The 20,413-nt window shown below is 37.0% G+C and overlaps 1 protein-coding gene across 2 annotated transcripts; it reads left to right on the plus strand.

The window, feature by feature from the left end:
* The first annotated feature begins 5,302 nt into the window (after nt 1-5,302).
* On the plus strand, nt 5,303-17,620 carry LOC104596098 (VASCULAR-RELATED NAC-DOMAIN 6). Of its 2 annotated transcripts, none has more exons than XM_088895616.1 (5): nt 5,303-5,694; nt 5,966-6,107; nt 14,866-14,957; nt 15,336-15,438; nt 16,896-17,111. In XM_088895616.1, exons 1-5 carry the CDS (start codon nt 5,389-5,391, stop codon nt 17,015-17,017), a joined length of 765 nt encoding a protein of 254 aa, XP_088751742.1. In that variant the 5' UTR covers nt 5,303-5,388; the 3' UTR covers nt 17,018-17,111. The 2 variants fall into 2 exon arrangements, with proteins under 2 accessions (XP_088751742.1, XP_010255426.1); XM_010257124.3 differs by lacking the exon at nt 16,896-17,111 and adding an exon at nt 17,184-17,620 and having other exon boundaries at nt 5,304-5,694.
* The last annotated feature ends 2,793 nt before the right edge of the window (nt 17,621-20,413 follow it).

Consider the following 20,413-nt stretch of genomic DNA (forward strand, 5'->3'; position numbering starts at 1 on the left):
AAACCCTAGTCGCCCCTAGGTGTTTAATCTCCACCCTGCACCTCTTTTAATCTCAACCACTCATTTTAGGGCTCTCCTTTATAGCTTTTAAACCCTAAGGTGCCACCTATTTTGCTAATCCTCACAATTCAGCTCCCCTACCATTAAATCTCAGCCACTTCCTCCATCTTATATCTCAACCATTCAATATAGGGCACCACCTATTCTTTTAATCTTAACCCTTCAACCCTAGATGTTCTAATCTAGACCCTCCATTTCTGGGCGCCCAAATCTCAGCCCTACATAATATTGGGCACCCTCTCCTTCCATTTTCAGCTATAGGATCACCCCAAAACCATCTTAACCATCCATTAGAAACCCTAGGGCATCCCTAACTTTGCTAAATCCCAGCTGCCGCCCCCCATCTTTCTCCCTATTTCTAGTTGTGTCCACCCTTCTCTATAAAAAGGGTCCCAGGGGCCCTGTAGAAGGGGTTGGTCAATTCACCTAGTTAACAATGCTAAGGTTTCTTGAGGAGTTCAAGGGTTGTAGAAGGGGAGGACACCCATATCTTGTTAGGAGGGGTTCCTGCAAGCTGTTCAACCATTCTACAACTACTGCCACTAGATCTGATCAACCATTCTTTTCTTTTCTGTCAGGAGGGGTTCCTGCAAGCTGTTCAACCATTCTACAACTACTGCCACTAGATTTGATCAACCATTCTTTTCTTTTCTGTTATTTTATTTATGCAATATTTTAGATTTAATTCTTGTTCGTTTCTCTGTTTTGCAGATCTAAATTCATTTTGTTCAAGGCTAAGGTGTCTCGAGGGGTTCGAGGGTTGTAGAAAGGACAGACACCCAGTTCTTGTCAGGAGGGGTTTCTGCAAGCTATCTGGCCGATCAGCTGCTATCACCATTGGATCTGGATTCAGGATCGCTTTTTTTTTATTTATTTCTTTTACTTCCTTTGTTGATTCCCATACTTTATTAAATTCTGATTTTTATTTATTGTCTTGTTTAAATTCGAAACATTTGATTTCCGCAATAATAGATTCTATTTTCTTATTTTCTGCAATTCTCGATTGTATTCTCTTGTCCGGATCTAAGTATATATTAATTTTTCACTTGCTTCCCTGTGGATACGACCCGTTCTCACCCATTTACTACATTAGTAGTCATTTGAGAAATGGTAAAAATTATAAATGTTTAAACTGGTATTTCGAAGTGTTTAATGACGCGCTTCTGGCTACACCACCTTTTCGAATAGGAGTCAAAACCCATTTTGCTCTTTCCCTTCAGGGCCTCAAAATCTCCCCTTATAAAAGGGGCGTAGGCCATAACAAACATACAGTTTCATCAATTGAAGATCCCTACCTACCTCTGCTACTTGATACCTATAGCCTTTCTTTGTCCTTCAAGGAGACCACTAGACTCAGCCTTACCACACCACTTACAGTTTGTTTTTCGGTATTAGTGAGTCCCACACAAAAGAATGATTCCCAAGTGGCTCATTTACTTGGGGAAGTAATACTTTCCTCAGACTTAAGTAAATTATTTACTCATGTGTAGGGGTGAAAATGAATCGAGCTTTGCTCGACTCATGAAAAGCTCAATTCAGCTCGGTTTAAACCAAGCTTCAAGCCGAGCTTGAGCTCGATATATAGGCTCGTTTGCTAATTGAGTTGTGCTCGAGCCCAATGAAGCTCGACTCATTAAGCTCACGAGCTTAATCAAGTATAATGCATGCATGCATGCATGCATGCATACATACATACATACATACATACATACATACATACATACATACATACATACATACATACATACATACATACATACTTATATACATAGGTGTATATATATTATATATAATATATAATATAATATATAATATTTTTATTTTTTATGTATAATAAAAATAACTTATATATATATTTTTTATTTTTATATGTATAATAATAAATGTTATATATAATATTTCTACTTGTTATATGTATGATAATAAATAATTTTTACAATTCTTATTTTTTTTGTATGCAAAATAAAAATATTTTTTATATGTATGTTTTTATTTTTTTTAAAAGTTCTACATTTCCCCAATGATAAGAATATTAAAATATCAATTGACCAAAAAAATACAAAAATATGAATGAAAAAAAAAGCAAAACAATTAGAATAAATCTTTTTCAAACAAAACCCATTATCTCCTCTCCCTCCCTCCCTTTTCACCTGATCTTTGATTTTTTATTTTGTTTTTCATATTACTATTAGGGCAGGACATGAAAGGATATTTGTGAGTCATTTGAGCTTGGCTCACAAAAAGCTTGATTCAATTTGGTCCAAATTTGAGATTCGAACATAATGTAAATGCTCAGTGAATTTAGATAGTATAAAGCTCAGATCGTCGTGATACTCATGAGCTTAATTGAGTTTATATATAATATTATTAATTTTCTATATATAAAAGAAATGAATTTATATATATAATAAGAAATATTTTATATGTACATTTTTTACATTTTTATATGAAATTTGGCTCATTGTCAAACTCAAGCCAAACCAAGTTTAGACTTTTAGAGTCAAGCAAAATTTAATTCTTATTTATAACTTATATAGAACTCAAGCTCCACTTAAATGGTCTAATATTCAGCTTGGCTCGTATCCATCATTGTTATGTATTTATGTAGTTGTTATCATTATTATCCCAGATATTTATCTTATATAAGTCAGAAAAGTTAAATTTGATTATATAGTGCCAATTTATATTTTACCATTTTCTAACAACATACACGTGAATATACTCACGTCCATTGTTTTAAAAGGCTTAAGCTTTGAGGCGGGGGGCATATGGCAAGGCACATAGATTTTGCCTCAAGGCTTAAGCCTCACAACTTTGATGTGAGGCTTAAGCCTTTGTCAAAATGAGGTGTAAGCCTCAAGCCTCAAGGCATAAAAAGGTGTAAGCCTCAAATATCAATGATTAATTAGTGATTTAATGCAAAAAAATATGTATTTTTATAATTTAAAACATATAGAAAAAACACTTCAATAAATATGGACCAAATAGAAAAGGACTAATCAAGTTCTTAATTTCTTTTGCATAAATCAAATGAAATTTTTCTTATTATTCTAAATGTAATTTCCCATGTTTGTTATTTTTCTCATTTCTTCTTCTAATTGATTTTTTTCTTAACAACATTATTATTATTATTTACATAAATCAAATCAACTAAGTTATTTCCTTTCTTTTAATTTATTTTTTACATGAAATATAAAATGTTTATAATTATTAGTTGATTAATTATTATTTTATTTAATACTTAAATGCCAAAACTTATTGCTTTATAGATTGTACCTTACATCATTTTAATTTAGTATATTATATGTTATTTTTATCAATTTACAAACTTTAGTTATTTTTTTCTTAAACTTTGAGGCTTACACCTTGCAATGCCTCGAGTCACCTTTTTGGGTCATTACTCCTCAACTATGCCTTAAGCCTTTAGAAAAGAGTATTTTTTGGTAATAAAAGGGGTTTAGTAATTGGGCAAATTTCATAATCTATCTCTATTGTTTAACTAATTGACAAGCTCTACCCTTATTGTTTGCATATTGTCTTAAAGTACTCCTATTATTTCTAACAATTGACTAATTGCTCCCTTATTGTTAGGGTTGGTCACAATCTGTTAGAATCCACTCATGCCACACCATGTGATTGTTATATTTTAAAAAAATGACAATAATACCCTTTATCCAAAATTATAGTAGAAGCCTTCTTTTCTTTTCCTCCACCATGGATTTGGAGCTTCGACCCAGGCGAGCCCAAAGATTGTCTTTGCATGTTGATCAGGACAACAATAACGATGACAATGCAAGATAGCTGAGTTGTATGAGAGGGGGAGTAGCCCATTGGATTGGGGAGGAGGGGGAGTAGTAGTAGTAGGGGGAGGAAGGTCGGACAGGGAGTCCTAGGTTCGGAGGACGGAAGTAGAGATCCAGATGCGATGGAAAACAGAGTTTTTTTTATTTTTAGAGTGAAGATCCTATTCCTTATCTTCCATAATGACCTAGATAGCAGAAATGCTTCCATTCCCCTGCAACCCGTTTTCTGATACTTGATCGCAGATTGCTTTCGGATCCATAGTATCCAAGAAGGAATTAAAGAAACGAGAGAAAAAGGATTTAATTGCTGCTCAAGCTGTCGAGTAGGCCAAACAGGAGGCTCTGAAGGATGACCATGATGCTTTCAATGTTGTCATCGGTAGCCGTTGAAGCTTGAAGAATGCTTCGGTTAAGATTCCGTATGGAAAGAGGTATGGGTTGGAAAGAATCTTAGAGGCTTGAGCCTCAGTTGCATTAGACCCCAACCTCTCAATCAACCTTCTCATAACCCATTTCAGTTTCTTGTACAATACGGTGGTACCCGAGGTCTCTCCCCTCATTCTCTCTCTCTCTCTCTATATATATCTATCTATTTATCTTTCTCTCTCATTTTTGACGAAGTTATGCCTTCTACAACAATGGCTAGTGGGCCGAAAGGATAACCCCCCCCTCTCTCTCTCTCCCCTTCATTCGTTCACTTCCCTTGTTTTATCACCGCCTTAAACTCGACAACAACTCCTCCCTGTTCCTCTCTTTCCCTTGATGCAGGATATGGCTGGGGTTGTAACGTTGGACAAGGTTGATAGTAACAATCTGAGAAATTTCAGTTATGCGGATCTCTACATAGGCTCTAATGGGTTCAACGAGGATCAGGTTTTGATTAAAATTCTAAAAATCAGAATGTTGATCGTCGACAGATATGTACCAAATGGGTTGTTTTCTTCACAAAAAACTAAAACACTAGATTCAAATAACGATCTCACCTGAAGAGTTGCCACAGGTATATCGTGAATGAGTTGTAGAGATGCAGATAGAAGTCACCATTTGAGGCATGCTCTTTGTCTTGTTTCCTTAGCTTCCTCAAAATTTTCATGACAATGGTTTTATTTTGAAAATTTAAGGAATAGTAAAGGATAAATTTGATATTTTATTGTTTTTTCATAAGTGCTTAACTGCTTAGTAATAATATCAATTGTTCGGGATATTTTAAGATAATATGTAAATAATAAAGATATAATTTATCGATTAATTAAACAATTAATTAAACGGTAGGGATAAGAAAGAAAGGGAGAAATACACCATGGATTTGGCATCTTTCTCTACTAAATAGCCCTATAAACCGCGTCCGTGAATTTGGCATCAATCAACGGTCGGGATTCATCCCCTGTACGGTGGGGCTAAATTACAGTGAGTGAAACCGTTATATATGTGTCGGAACTCCTAACCATTGAAGTTTTCTGCCTTCGGCTATTGACGTTTTCTCCTTTCATCTGAGAAGTGAGAAGGAGAAACTTGAAAGGGAAAGATGGCGAATCAGAGGCAGAGGCTGGCTCGAAAGCGATACAGGACAGCACACCCAGAACTGTGTGCAAAACCAGAACCAACAGCTCCAAAGGACCCTAGCAAGAAGAAGAAAAAGAAGTACAAGTTCAAGCGGAAGGCAGGAGAAAACGACGGACCCAAAACCCTAAAGACGTCTAAGAATTCAACTTTCAGGAAACATCCCCTCAGAGTTCCTGGCATGAAACCTGGTGAGGGCTGTTTCATCTGCAAAGCCGACAATCACATTGCCAAACTCTGTCCTCAGAAGACTCAGTGGGAGAAACATAAAGTTAGTCTTTTCTCTGTTCTATTTTATTTCTAAGCCTCTGCTAAATGCCAATCCATGTTTTGTGTTTCAAGCATCTCTTTATCTCATTTTTTTCACTTGGGTATGTTCTTAATTTTGCCTTTTGCCCTTTGGGTATGATATGTGGGGTTTAGTCTGGTGATTAAGAAAGATTATTAGATGTGACATATTTTGTGATTATATGAAATTGATGATTTATTTAAGGAGGCTATTGATGTTATTCATGCTATTGGTTCTGCAATGATGTACGCAGATTTGCTTGCTCTGCCGGCAACGTGGGCATAGTCTTAAGAATTGCCCGAACAAGAGCGATGAAATCAATGACAAGAAGCTTTGCTATAATTGCGGGGAATATGGGCATTCACTTTCTAAATGTCCCCAACCTCTTCAAGATGGTAATCATACTTCTGTAATCATTTTTCTTCACATCAATTATTTTATCTGCCCCTGCATTTCTATCCGTTACTGTGGATTACTGGATTATTTTTATTTTGCCCATAAATAAGAAATTTTTAATTTATTAATTTCTATCTTTGTCATATTGCATGAACTTAAGTGTTTGTTACTTGGCACAAAATGGGGATAGTGGTGTATATTGTGCTAATATAACTACATTGAAGTGTTCTAGTAAGCTACTGCACGTTGTTGGTATGGTACTGTTTCGTCTGGAATGCGTTTTTTCTCTCATGTACCAGTGTAGGTTTACAGGTGAAAGGTACCGCATAGTTTTTTTTTTTTTGATAAATAAAGTTTCGTTAAAAGTTCATTATTGGTATAATAAAAACTGTTACAAGCATCCCAATGGGAGGCGCAAGGTGCAGCCTCACCCTTTAAAAGAAAAGAACCATCACAAAATTACAATTGGGCCCAATACAACTGATCCCTAGTTACTCCTTGTTTGGCTAAGCAATCAGCAAATGAGTTAGCCTCCCTTCCCACCCATTGTATGACTAAATTCATATGTTGTGTCTCCCATTTGAATTTCTTCAATTTATTTATGTAGCACCATATCACTGAATCCGAATCTCTAAGCCAACCCACCACTACCTTAGAGTCCCCCTCTATCACCAAGTACTCCACCTCTATTTCCCTTGCAATCTGTACACCTTGTAGGACTGCATACAGTTCTGCCCTTATAGAGTCTCCAATCTCCATCGGTCCTGAGTAGAGTGCTCTCAGATTCCCATCCTTGTCTCTGATGGTTCCTCCAATTCTAGAAAGCCCCGGATTGCCTCGACTACTCCCATCAAAATTCAGCTTCATGAATCCTTCCATGGGTGGTGTCCAAGTCAATCGTAGCTTAGTCTTTTGCAATGAACTAGAAGCTACTGCAGACCAATTCCTCCACATGTCATCAAAGGAGAAACTTTTACACAGATCCACCATTTGTAGCCAATGTATAGTTCTAGCCAAAGCATAGTCCATAATTTGCTGCTTACTTCTCTCCTTCTCTTGGAAGATTTTGGCATTTCTTTCTTCCCACAATGTCCAAACCACTGCTGCTTTAGCACATCTCCACATCATCCTTTCCCCTTTTCTTCGACCAAGTAAATGTAGATGGATCAAACAACAATTTAACCTTTTTTGGCATATTCCACCTGCATCCAAATAAAGAGAAAATCCACTCCCAAATTTCTGCAGTAAAAGAACATGAAATAAATAAGTGAAAACAAGATTCATCATCAGATTTACACACAGTGCACCGATTCGGGGAAATACTCAGAAACAACCTTTTCTTTTGCAAATAGTCCAGAGTATTGATTTTCCCATATATCACTTCCCAACAGAAAGCCTTGATTTTAGGGGGATCCGCTGAAACCAAACTTCCTTCCAAGGAAACAACGGAGAGGAAGAGGACTAGCAAAGAGCTTTAAAGAAAGAGGCACAAGAGAAGAAACCTTTAGGATTTGGTGACCAAACTCTCCTGTCTGGTTTAAAGGGTTCAAGGCAAACAATATCCAAACGTGAGAGAAGCTCTGTCAAACAAGAGGCTTCTTCATTCCTCAGCCCCCTTCGAAACCCAAAATCCCAATTAAGATTCAAAGGTGAAGTATAAAGGACTACAAAGCTCGAAATCACCTTATTTTTGTATAAGGAAATGGAGTACAAAGAAGGAAATAGGTCCTTCAGGGACCAGTCATCAAGCCAAACATCTTTCCAAAAATGGATTAGGTTTCCTGAACAAACATCATACCTGATAAAATTACGGAACTGAGGAAGCACGTTGTGGATTGCTTTCCAAGGTGTTGCCAAAGTAGCCCAACGTGATACACCAACACCCCAACCGCTCTCCGATCTCCCATAAATACTATCCACTACTTCAGCCCACAAATTTTCCCGCTCCAATGACCACCTCCATAACCATTTTCCTAGAAGAGTTGTATTTTTCTTTCTCAAATTCCCAAGACCTAGTCCACCCTCTTCTTTAATTTTTCACACAACACTCCAATTGATTAAGTGGTCTTTTCTTGTCTCTCCTGGTTCCCAAAGGAAATCTCTCATAATTTTTTCTAACTTCTTTTCTTCCCTTGGAGGAATCCTAAAAACAGAGAGGAAGTAGATAGGTAAGTTGGCCAAAGTAGATCTTATCAAGGTGATCCTCCCTCCCAAAGAGATGTAACTCTTTTTCCAGGCGACCCATCTCTTACCACATCTTTCTACAACTGGGATCCAGAATCTACTCTCCTTAAGGTTGGCTCCTAGGGGAAGTCTTAAATAGGTCAAATGCCAAAGGGTAATTTTACACTCTACTCTAAGCACTCCGTGACCAAACTTAGGACACTCTCCTCCATATTAATCCCTGCTTCACAACTTTTGTCCATGTTGATTTTTAGATTGGACACCTTTTTAAACCTTTGAACCAGTTCTTTTAGCTTCCTCACACTCCTAGGGTCTCCCCCTTCATAAAAAATCATGACATCGTCTGCAAATTGGAGATGAGACACCAAGACCCTGTTTTTGCTCACTCTCCAACACTTAACTTCATCTTCCCCATCTGCCTTAGAGAGTAGCTTACTAAAAACATCCGCCACTAGGGTAAACAGAAAAGGAGAGAGGGGATCTCCTTGCCTTAAACCTCTACAGGTTGGAAAGAAATCTTTCACCACTCCATTAAGAAGGATAGAAAATTGACAAGACTAAACACAACCAAATACCCAATTACACCACCTCTCCCCAAATCCCCTTTGTTGCATTACTTCTTGTAGGAAGTTCCAAGCCACCAAGTCATAAGCCTTTTCTAAATACAACTTGCATACAAATCCTTCCTTCCTAGATCTCTTCATTTCTTCTACACATTCATTTTCTATAAGGATTTGATCCATAATTTGTCTCCCTTGGATGAAGGCTCCTTGGAACTGGCTTATGAGAGAGGGGAGGATTTCTTTAAGCCTTAAAGATAGGACTTTGGCTAAAATTTTATAGGTACTGGTCACTAGGCTAATGGGTCGGAAATCCTTAGGTTGACTGGCATCAGATTTTTTGGGAATCAGAGCCAAGAAGGTTGCATTAACTCCACAACTAACAATATGTGTATTTGAGAACTCTTTGAAAACTTCAAACAAATCATCTTTCAAAATTTCCCAACAATCCTGATAGAAAGCCATTTTGAAGCCGTCTGAATTGGGTGCTTTGGCTCTATTCATGGAAAACATTGCCTTTTTTTTTTATTTCCTCCTCCTCAAAATCCCTTTCCAGCCATCTTGCTGCCTCCTCTTCCAGTAGGGGCCACTCTAGTCCTTCTAAGCTCAATCTCTCCTCTAGATGTCTTCTATAAAGGGATTTAAAATGGTCCACAAATGTTCTGGTTATTTCATCCTGATTAGATATCACTTCCCCATTAATTTCCAATCTAGCCACAAAGTTCTTACACATGCTACCATTGGCCATCGCATAGAAAACTTTTGTATTTCCATCCCCTCTCTTATCCATTTTGCCTTGACTTTTATCTCCAACAAATTTCCTCCAAATCTTTCTTCAATTTCCAGTTTCCACCTTGATTCTCTTTCTTCCTCATTAAGAACTCTCTCATTCTCCAACTTATCCAATTCCTCAATCTGAGATGTGAGAGTAAGCTTTCTCTCTTCCAGTCTTCCAAAATGGTCCCTATTCCACTCCTTTATCTTTGCCCTCAACCTTTGCAGCTTCTTATGGAATTTGATTCCCTCCCACCTTACCCCCCTTAGATCCTCCTTCCACCACTCTTCAACTCTGCGGACAAAATCTGGATGTGTCAACCATATATTTTCAAAATTGAAAGGAGTGGACCATTTAGAAGAATTCCTGATCCTATTCTAATGGGGGGATGATCTGAATTGACTCTGGGTAAAGCTTTAGACACTAAACCTTCCCAATGGTTCTCCCAACCCACATTAAACAAAAATTTGTCCAACTTTGAACACAATGGATTTTCTTGAAAGTTGGACCAAGTAAAGCTAGTATGCATAAGAGGGATCTCCTTCAGCTCACACCTGTCTATAAACTCATTAAATCTCCTCATACTAGTGGTTATTGACTGATTGGGTTAGAAGTTTCATTAGAGGACCTTATGACATTGAAATCCCCTCCCAGACTCCAAGCACCTTCCCACAAACCCCATATTGCATACAGTTCCTCCCACATTCTTAAACTTCACTGATACGATGTATCTGCCAATCAGCTCCTCCATTGATTCCAATACCTCTTCTTTCCATAGAATCACCATACCCCCTAAAGCCCCCCAAGAAGGGGCCTCAATCCATCTTATGCCTCTTGATCCCCACAAACTTGTGATCAGCTTCCTATCCAGCTTTGCCAGTTTAGTCTCTTGCAACATCACAACTTCAGGGTTCTCTCTTTTTATTAGATCTTTTATTACCTTCATTTTTCTTGTATTCTCCAGCCCTCTCACATTCCAACTAATAACTTTCATTCTTTCACTTTTATGTTAACCCCTCCTCTTTCTTCACTACTTAAACTGTCTCCTTCGACCTCCCCTCCCACTGAACTCAAAATCACCCTCTACATCAGAAATTAGCCTTTCTACTTCTGTCTTTTTCTTCTTTTCCTCTTCACTCTTCCTACCATACACTTCTAGTTTTTGCTTCTTTGTCATCTCCTCTTCCACAACTCCTTCCATACAAGGTTCTTGAGTTCCCACCTCAGTTATTTTTCCCTTTAGTTTGAGATCCTCAAAACATTCACTTATTAAACTCCATATCCTCTCAACTTCCTCTTCCACCCTTGTCCTTTCCTCTATATCCTTCCCTTCTAACATTCCTGTCCCACCTTCATCTTCCTTTTCCAATCCCTTGGGCTGGGTAGCTGGTGCATCTGTTTCATGCAAAAGGGGAGATCTTTTTAAACTATATTTGGCTTTTTAGTCCACTCTTCAATTTTAGGTTAAAACCCTTGATTTTTAGTTTTTAAATAATCTCTGCCTCAAAACTCCCTATATATCAGATATCCAATCAAAAGGGGAGATCTTCGTTTAAATTTTTTAATGGTAGTCTGGTCCAAGTTAATGTTATATGGAACAAAATGTTAGGAAGGTAATAAGCAACAAGTCCAAAAAATGAATGGAGCATACATGGGAGGATGAGTGGGAAGGCTAGAAAGGGGAGAATAAGAGATGAAACTTGTTTGAAGAACCTCGGAGTAACTGCAATAGGCCATCCATGATAAAATGAGAGAAAGTAGACTAAGATGGTTTCGTCACACTCAAATGCCAAGAAGGCCAGTGAGAAGAAGTGATTTATTACAAGTTGAAGGGGTCAAAAGAGCTATGGGTAGACAGTAGACCAAGAATAACATGGCTTGAAGTAATAAGAACAATGCTTTTTCACAAAATGGCAATGACTAGAAGAAGGGAAAACTCCATTAAAAGAATTGTGGTGAATGGCGAAGTGGTGGAAGAGGAAGATAGAATTAAAACCAGTATAGTTGACTTCTACAAAAATCTTTATAAAGAAGACGGGAAATACAGGCCCAAACTCGATGGTTTAAATTTGATGGGCTGACAAGTGAGCAAGCAAGGGAGCTAGAGAGGGAATTCCAGGAAGTGGAGGTGAGAGAGGCAATTATGGTTATGGAAAGGGACAAAGCTCCGTGACCAGATGGTTTCACCATGGCTTTCTACAAAAGATGTTGTTGGGATTTTCTGAAGACAGACATCATGAAAGTTTGAGAGGAATTCCATACATGATACATCAGCAACCTTAGAAAGGAGTCTAAACTCTACTTTTATCACTCTGGTTCCAAAGAAGAAAGGGGCTGAGGATATTAAAGACTACAGGCCTATTAGTCTAATAGGCAGCATGTATAAAATCCTTACAAAAGTGCTAGCAAAAAGGATGAAGCTAGTCATGGGGCACATTATTTCGGAGTGCCAAGGAGCTTTTGTAGAAGGAAGGCAGTGAAGGTTGATGGTAGATGGGGTTTTAGTGGCAAATGAGCTGATACTCGAGGCTGAGAAGTGGAAGGGGTGGGCTGATATGCAAAGTAGATTTGGAGAAAGCATATGATCATGTGAACTGGAGCTTCCTAGACTATGTGCTTAGAAGAATGAACTTTGTCTCTAAATGGAGAAATTGGATGAAGGTTTGTGTGGTACTCCATCCTTCTCAGTTCTAGTAAATGGGAAAGCTTCTGGAAACTTCAAAAGTTCGAAGGGAATAAGGCAAGGGGACCCACTATCCCCTTTCCTGTTTATTTGTTTGATTTAAGTAGATTGGTGGAGAGGGCTGGTTCAGGGGGTTTCCTAGAAGGCTTTACAGTAGGTAAATGGGAGGGTGGAGGTTAGTTTACTGCAGTATGCTGATGACACTTTGATCTTCTGTGATGCATCACAAGAGCAACTCTATTTTGTGATGTCAGTGCTGAAATGGTTTCAAGTAGTCTCGGGCCTGAAAGTTAACTTATACAAAAGTGAGTTAGTGGCTGTGGGAGAGGTACAGGAGCTAGCCAGTTGGGCAGATTTGTGGGGATGTAAGGTGGGAAAGTTGCCTCTAAAATATCTGGGCATTCCCCTAGGTGCAAAATGTAATTCCAAAACAATCTGGGAGCCAATGAAAGACTTGAAAAGAAGCCAGCATCCTGGAAAACTAAGAATCTTTCTTATGGAGGTAAGGTTACCCTGGTGAAAAGGGTGTTATCCTCCCTCCCAATGTATCTGCTATCCTTGTACCCAATCTTGGCAGGAATGGCTTCTATCATTGAAAAGAAGATGAGGGATTTCCTCCGGAGAGGCTGGAAAGTGCAGACTGCAGAAATACTACTTGGTGAACTGGAGCAAGGTATGTCAGCCCAAAGCTGTAGGGGATTTGGGGGTTAGAAGGGTGAAAAGTGTCAATACTGCTCTGCTGGGGAAGTGGTTTTGGAGAGTCAAGGAGGGCTGTGGAAAAGGGTGGTGCAGGCCAAGTATGGTCTTAGAAATTCGGGATGGGATCCAGGAACTTCAAATCACTCCTATGGATGCTCGGTTTGGAAAGGTATTGAGAAGTCTTACCATTGGTTTGCAAAAGGTGTGAAATTCAAAGTAGGAAATGGGGAGAGGGTCAAATTTTGGAAGGATGTTTGGTGTGGGGAGAGACCTTTGAACGAGAGGTTCCCTGTTTTGTTTGAAGTTGCAGCAAACAAGGAAGCTAAGGTTGCTGAAAGTTTGCAAATCCAAAATGATAATGTGGTTTGGATCCCACAATTCAGGAGGAATCTAAATGATTGGGAAGTGGAGTGGATGGAACTTCTGCAACTCCTTCACAGTACTCAAGTGGAGGCAACAAGGGCTGATAATAGAATCTGGAGGTGGGAGAAGATTGGAAAGTTTACAGTCAAATCTTTTTACAAGGCTTTGGACAGTTCAGAAGGACTTTCAGGTCCAACCCACATCATTTGGAGTAAAAATGTGCCTTCAAAGATTTCATGTTTTGTATGGATGGCTTACCTCAACAGAATACTTACAAGGGATAACCTCTGTCAGAAAGGTGCTCTTCTGGACTCAAATAGCAGTGTCCTATGTCCTATGCGAAGGACATCTGGAGACAGTGAATAATCTATTACTTCACTGCAAATTTTCTTCAGAGATCTGGAACAAAATCTCACAATTATTTGAAGTGAAAAGTTGCTGCCCAGGTTCAGTACACGGTTTAGTAAAAGGTTGGAGAGTGGAGGGCTTGAGTAAAAGAGGAAGATTAGTTTGGAATTTGACCCCAGCAGTGGTTTTTTGATGTCTGCAGCAAGAAAGAAACAGTCGGGTTTTCAAAAGTAAGACAAGTTCTGCTGACTTCAATTTTCAGAAAATTGTGGGAAAGATGTTTTCTTGGTTGTTTGGTCATAGGCTGGTTAGGGGTATAGGTTTTGAGTCCTTTTTTGTACATGATAATCTTTTTGTAAAGCAGGGTGGGGATCAAGTTTAGAGGGAACAGTTTTTTTCTGGTTCCTTTAGTACATTATCTTGCTGTACATTTTGTTCATATTTAATACGATGATACTTTACCTTCTCTCTCTCTCACACAAAAAGAAAGAAGAATGTTTTAAAAGGCGTGGGAGGTGTACACCTAGAGGCGCCTCTCCAGGTGAGGCGCTCCCAAAATGCACGAAGCCACATAGGAGAAGTATCCAGGCATGTGAGGTGTACACTTCTATCATGCCTTGAATCTAACAATTCTCATGAGAAATTCTAATACTTTCTTCGAGGTCTGTACAAAGTTTAACTTCTTTCCAGAAAATTCAACAAGTGTAAAGTTTACTTATGGTTTTCTTCCATCAAATTATTTAGTCAATAGTGCTTAACCCTAATATGTTCTTTTCTGTGGGATATGATTGTAAGATCTCTATATCATCCTCAGTTGCCCCATATCACTTTCCTCAAATATTTCTAGATTGGAATTTAATTGATGCCTTCATAAATTTTGGTGGAAGCCAATGTAACTCATTGTTTAAAAACTACCTTTTCCCCTGCTGGAAATCCTACTTTTAGCTGTCTTTCCTGTTTCATTGATATTGTAAATGTGTACTTTGTCTTCCTTGTGGACTAATACAGAAGTTGCTGTTATTATTTGTAAGTGTAATGATGGAATTGAAAAACCTTTTCTTGTTAATGAAGCAGTGGATATTGTTAAGTTGCATGCTTTAATGCATCCTTGGTTCATCAGTCTCTCTTTCTTGTTATTAATGCAGGGGGAGCAAAATTTGCTAATTGCTTTGTTTGTGGTGAGCATGGACACCTGAGTAAAAATTGCCCAAAAAATACACATGGGATTTATCCAAAGGTATCTTTGATTTTCTTGTCAACTTCTATTTCATTATTACAATGTACAGAATTTCTTGGAGATCTGTATGCTGGTACTCTCTTGTCCTTGTAGGGGGAAGTTTGCTTTGTGTGTCATATGCATGGTTTCCAAACCATTTGGTGAATAAATTTCTGGCTCGCCAAGATATGAATATAAGATTTGGTCATTCCAAGAATTTTGGAATAACAAATTTTTCGTTAGTATAGTTTCCTTAGAACAAGGCCTCTCTTGTTTTATGATTAAGTGGCATATCACTTTAGATAACAAGTAATCACATTTCGGATGCCTTTTTAATATAAGTAGCTCCATGACGTTATAAATTGCTTCTAATAATTTCTTCATATGGCTGATCAACAGGGTGGTTCCTGTAAAATATGTGGTGGCATCACACATTTGGCTAAAAATTGCCCTAACAAAGATGACAGAGGTCTTACTGCTGCCAATGTAGCAGAAAACAAATGTAAGATTTTGGCAATTACAAAATTTGAGTTTGTTGTTTTTTCACTTCAGTGCTCTTATGCTTTTTTAAGCAATCCAGCTTTATTTGTATAACTACTGCTTGCTTCCACTTTCTGTAGAAGAATTTGATGTGTTTATTTCATACCATTGCTGCTCTATTTTTTTTCTTCCCACTATGGGATTTCTGGTGGTGCAAGGGACTAATAGGAATTAAACTCCAGATTATGCATTGTAGTGTTTGTTGTGAGCATCTGCCTTTCTCAGGTTCAGTAGCCTGAGAACAATGATTTTGGAAGTCCCCAATAAAAAATGGAAGCCAATTGGGTTGTAGACTTGACAACTTCAGTGATCAACTGTAATCATTGTAAGGCTATGAGTGTCCATAAAATATGCTAGTGGTTACAGCAGAGTCATCCATAAACTAGCATCAACTTTAGTGTCAGTCTCAACATTGCATTGATTGTGGTGGATGGCAATTCAAGGAATGTAATAAGCTGGGAGTGGAGATTTAGTTTTTCCTCAATGAAATCAGAGAGAGAATAGATGCTATAAGATGCTTTTTTAGATGGATTCCTAGAGAGCTTAATTGTATAGCCAATGCTTGGCCAAATCTGGAATGGAGGGGGTTACTTGGATTTTTGTTATCATTTTGTAGTTGATACCTAAGAAGAAGATATACTCATGAAGCTACAGGTGGGATAAAGTGGATAATGTTCTATTCTTGTTACATGTTTCATGATTTTAGTTGAAATTAGTGTTTTTGAAGCATAGTTGTCAAGGTAACTCCTAGGTGACAAGGCACCCGTGGAGGGTCACCTCGCTTATCTTAATCGCCTAACTATTTTATACACGGTACTATATACTTTTTATATTCTTAACTTTTTTAAATTATAATAAAACAAACATTATTAAACTAAATTATTCAGTTTCTGATTTAGAATACTAGTTTCTTTTTATTATTTTCTTATTTGTTAGGGTTCAATTAACACAAATTTGTATATGCTGTCTTGAACCTTCAAAGACTTCAGAACCTAAACCAATAAGCAAGAAAGAACTTAAAATTTTGTCCAATCAACACATTTCTTCTTTTAATTGAAAAAATCCTTTGGCTAGGTGACAAGTTCCCCCTCTCCTTGGAGCCTTGAAAACTATGTTTTGAAGACAAGACTTCAATGTTCAGTAATACCTTAGATTCATGGAAAGACATCTTATACTTGCTTTTATGGTTCTAGGCAATAGGCATTATCCTGAGGGATGGGGGATTGTAATGGTTTCTATGAAGAATTTTCTTTATGGTCTAGTAATAAAAAAATCTGACATGATAGCATCTAAAGCTATAGACAATATGAAAATTTAAAAATCACTACCATGCAATAAATTCTTTGTTAGGATTAGGGTTTCTGAGTGGGAAATCAATCAGATTTAGACAGAAAGCAGTGTGGATATTTTGCTTGACAGGTCAAACCCTTGTACTACCTCTGTTTATGCAATCTGGGAATTTTGAACGAGAGCGAAGGGGGAATCATATTTCGTTCTTTCCTTGTCAAGAACTGAAGGGTGGAACAAAAAGGAAGCAATAAGCATCATCAGCTGGAAGGTGTCAATTAGGAACTAGGATATTTTTGTTTTGAACAAGTAATAACCAATAGCACTCAGTGGTCACTGAATGTCTTGATAGTGTTATCAGTATCCTCATTAATTCTTCATTATTTTGATTGATTAATAATATTCTTATTTCCTTTTCAGCAAGTGCACAGGTGACTAAATTTGGGTCTGGAGACGATCTTGATGATTTTGGTGATATTTGCATGGAGGAAGATTCTAATGAAGGCAAGAAACGTGCTTCTTCCAAGTCAAAAGCCAATTCTACTTCAGGAGTTGAAGTTGAAAACAATAGCAATGTAAAAGCTAAGAAAAAACAGGGGGCCAAAGTAGTGAATTTTATGGGCTAACAGGTCTCTGGGTGCAATCAATGGAATTATTTTTATGCTAAAACATTCTTTATCGTGATACAACATGTCTGCATTTATCAGAGGAATTTTCTGCTCAAAATGACTCACCATTTAAATGACTTCCCTGATTATGTTGTTATCAAACTTGAGATTTGTAAGGTTTCGGTAAGAAGTTTTCTGGATAGAAAAAACTATGATGTTAGCAAGCAATGCGCTTCATCTTTTGCCAAATGGGAATCCGATTTTCTCAGTTTTTAACTTTTTTTTCATTGGTTTCAATACACACACAAACAGAGACAGACAGTAAACACAAAGAACAGCTGACCGTGTGAATGCACGGTTTCTCGTATCTGAATTTAAATGCATTTAACTTGGGGTGGATTTAGAATGTCAGATGCTCTCAGCTTGATCTCCGAACAATTTAACAATCTATACGACTATTACATCCAACTTTGGAGTTGGGGGTTGGACTTAGGCGGTGTTTGATTGCACTATTCAGACGTCTGAAGTCTGAAATAGTTGCTTTTTCAGACACCACAGCCGTTTGTGTGCACATCTTAATATTAGGTCTGAAATGCATTTTCAGATCTTAAAATGAAAGTGGTTGGGTGAGTGCTTAATGCGCTCAGAGGCTATAAAGACTTTGGTAAATGACGATATTATTCTCATAAAAAATTAAAAATGACAACAATTTGTCCTTCAAGTAAAACTAAAAAAATTAGGTTATTCACCCTATTTTTGAACTGAGAAGAAGTTCACCGCCATCCTCTCTGCAAGCAAGCTCCACCGCCATTTCTCTGTGAACCCTCACTTTGAACCGAATCTGCTCTCTTCTTGCTTCGAACTGAAGAACTTTTTCTTCGAACCAAATCTGAAGAAGCTCCCTCAAAAACCCTTGCAATCTTCAGCTTTCTTCTTTTTTATTGCCATGCTTGTTGGATAAACAGGAATGTTTTATGCTATTCAACTATTCGGGTTTATGGTATTCAACCATTCCGATTCGTTTTCTTTGTGCTATTCAACTATTTTTGTTTGATTTGCTTTATCCAGATTCTTTGTAAGATTTATCATTAACCAAATGTATGTTGGGGAGAAGAACTGACCCAGATTCGTTTTCTTTGGAGTTTTTTTTTTTTTTCTTTTAATTTTGTAGTTTTCTTCAATCTATCGAATATGGGGAACAACCCATCTTTAGATTCCTTGAAGTATGTTGGCAGAAGACAATTGGGCATCTTCAAAATCATCTCGTTGAAACTAGTTTAATCCCAGAATTGTATATTATTTTAGGGAAAGAACTCCCTGTTCTGTGGTTAGGCAGTTTGTATTATCGGGTTACTTCACTCATTGTATAGGGAGGGAATAGGGCTTTTTCAAAGAACTTGTTAACTGTGTTATACCACCTTGGTTCTACTTGTAACATTTTACTTTTGGCCCATTCATTGAAGTAGTATTGCTTTTTACTAGGTCTTGTTGAGTGTCCCAAGCTCTCCGGGGATGAGTAAATGAGTGGTGTTAGTTTGGGGAACCAGTTGTTGGCATATCAGAATCAGAGATAAGGTGTATGTAATTTATTAATGATACAGTTTTTGGTAAATTTGGGGTAAACATAAGATTTGCCAACAGAATTGAATGAACCTATCAACTAATGAGATGTCAGCGTATAGTTTTTACCAGTAATAACAGAAAAATGCATGGGATATGGCTGAATCAGTCCATGGGATATTGGTTAATGATATCACTGTATCATTAACCAAATATATGTTGTTGCTTTAGTAGTCATTCCATATTACAAAAAATTGTTATTTTATAGGATATTTTGAGATGATTAGCAGTGTTTGTGTGCACTTTCATAGAAATCCAAGTGGATCACTGGTCATCAAGTTCAGGTTCACAAATCAGGTTCATTGTGTCTGTCAATGAGTTGCATAGAGTAGGTGCTATTCCTACTCTATGGGTCATCCACATCTAACCTGTTCCTTTGAGCTATCTACAATAAGATATGGACAAGCTTGGTGCTCCCAAAACATGATGCTTCAAGAAAACACTAGTTAACATTGTCCATATCACCTTCTACCACCATTCCCATCAACCCCTGAATTGCAGTAGTAGAAATACTAGATGCCCAACCAGGGTCAAATGAGCTAAGAGAAGAGAGTGAGGGGAAAGCATGACACATCAAAAACTTCTGTGAAATCCTTTCCTCTAAGCTGGTTGGTTACCAGCAAGATCTAGAAATGTTTTGAATGCTGACAACTGGGGTTGGATCTCAACAGTTGAACTTTGATTTTACTCTATCCCTGTTTCCCTGACAACGGGAGTAGAAGTCTATACATTTTAGAGCCCAATCTGTAAAATTTTGGACCTTAGCTCCAGCTTCTGCCTTCTTCATCTCCATGGCATTCCTGGAGGTGTTCATGCAACCTCTGGGCCCATGATAGTTACTGTTTTTGCTAAACTCATTGTCTGGCTCTGGCAAGCAAACAATTAAATTTTAATCATTTTATTATTTTTTAATAGTGAGTAATTATTTTTTATTAATTTAATTACGTTATTTATTATTTATTAACTATTTTTCATAGTTATTATGTATTTAATTATTTTTTTATTCGTGTTGGTTCAATATTATTATAACTATTAATTGCACTATTAAATTTTAATCATTTTATTATTTTTTAATAGCGAGTAATTATTTTTATTATTTTAATCACGTTATTTATTATTTATTAATTATTTTTCGTAATTATTATGTATTTAATTATTTTTATTCGCGTTAGTTCAATATTATTATAACTATTAATTGCACTATTAAATTTTAATTATTTTATTATTTTTAATAGTGAGTAATTATTTTTTATTAATTTAATTATGTTATTTATTATTTATTAATTATTTTTCATAATTATTATATATTTTATTAATTTTTTTGTATTCTTTTAATATTATTTTGAATTTGATAAATTATTTTATATGAAATAGTACAAATTGAGTTCAAATATATCAAATAGTATATTTTAGGGGTAAAAT

Source organism: Nelumbo nucifera, chromosome 1, assembly GCF_055504915.1.
Source record: "Nelumbo nucifera cultivar China Antique chromosome 1, China Antique-T2T, whole genome shotgun sequence".
Taxonomy (NCBI): Eukaryota; Viridiplantae; Streptophyta; class Magnoliopsida; order Proteales; family Nelumbonaceae; genus Nelumbo; species Nelumbo nucifera.

Bases quoted from the DNA above. Each gene is read 5' to 3' on its own strand.
- LOC104596098 (XM_010257124.3), top strand. From the start codon at position 5,389: ATGGCGAATCAGAGGCAGAGGCTGGCTCGAAAGCGATACAGGACAGCA. The intron at 5,695-5,965 runs GTTAGTCTTTTC...TGATGTACGCAG, and splicing joins CTCAGTGGGAGAAACATAAA to ATTTGCTTGCTCTGCCGGCA. The intron at 6,108-14,865 runs GTAATCATACTT...TTATTAATGCAG, and splicing joins TCCCCAACCTCTTCAAGATG to GGGGAGCAAAATTTGCTAAT.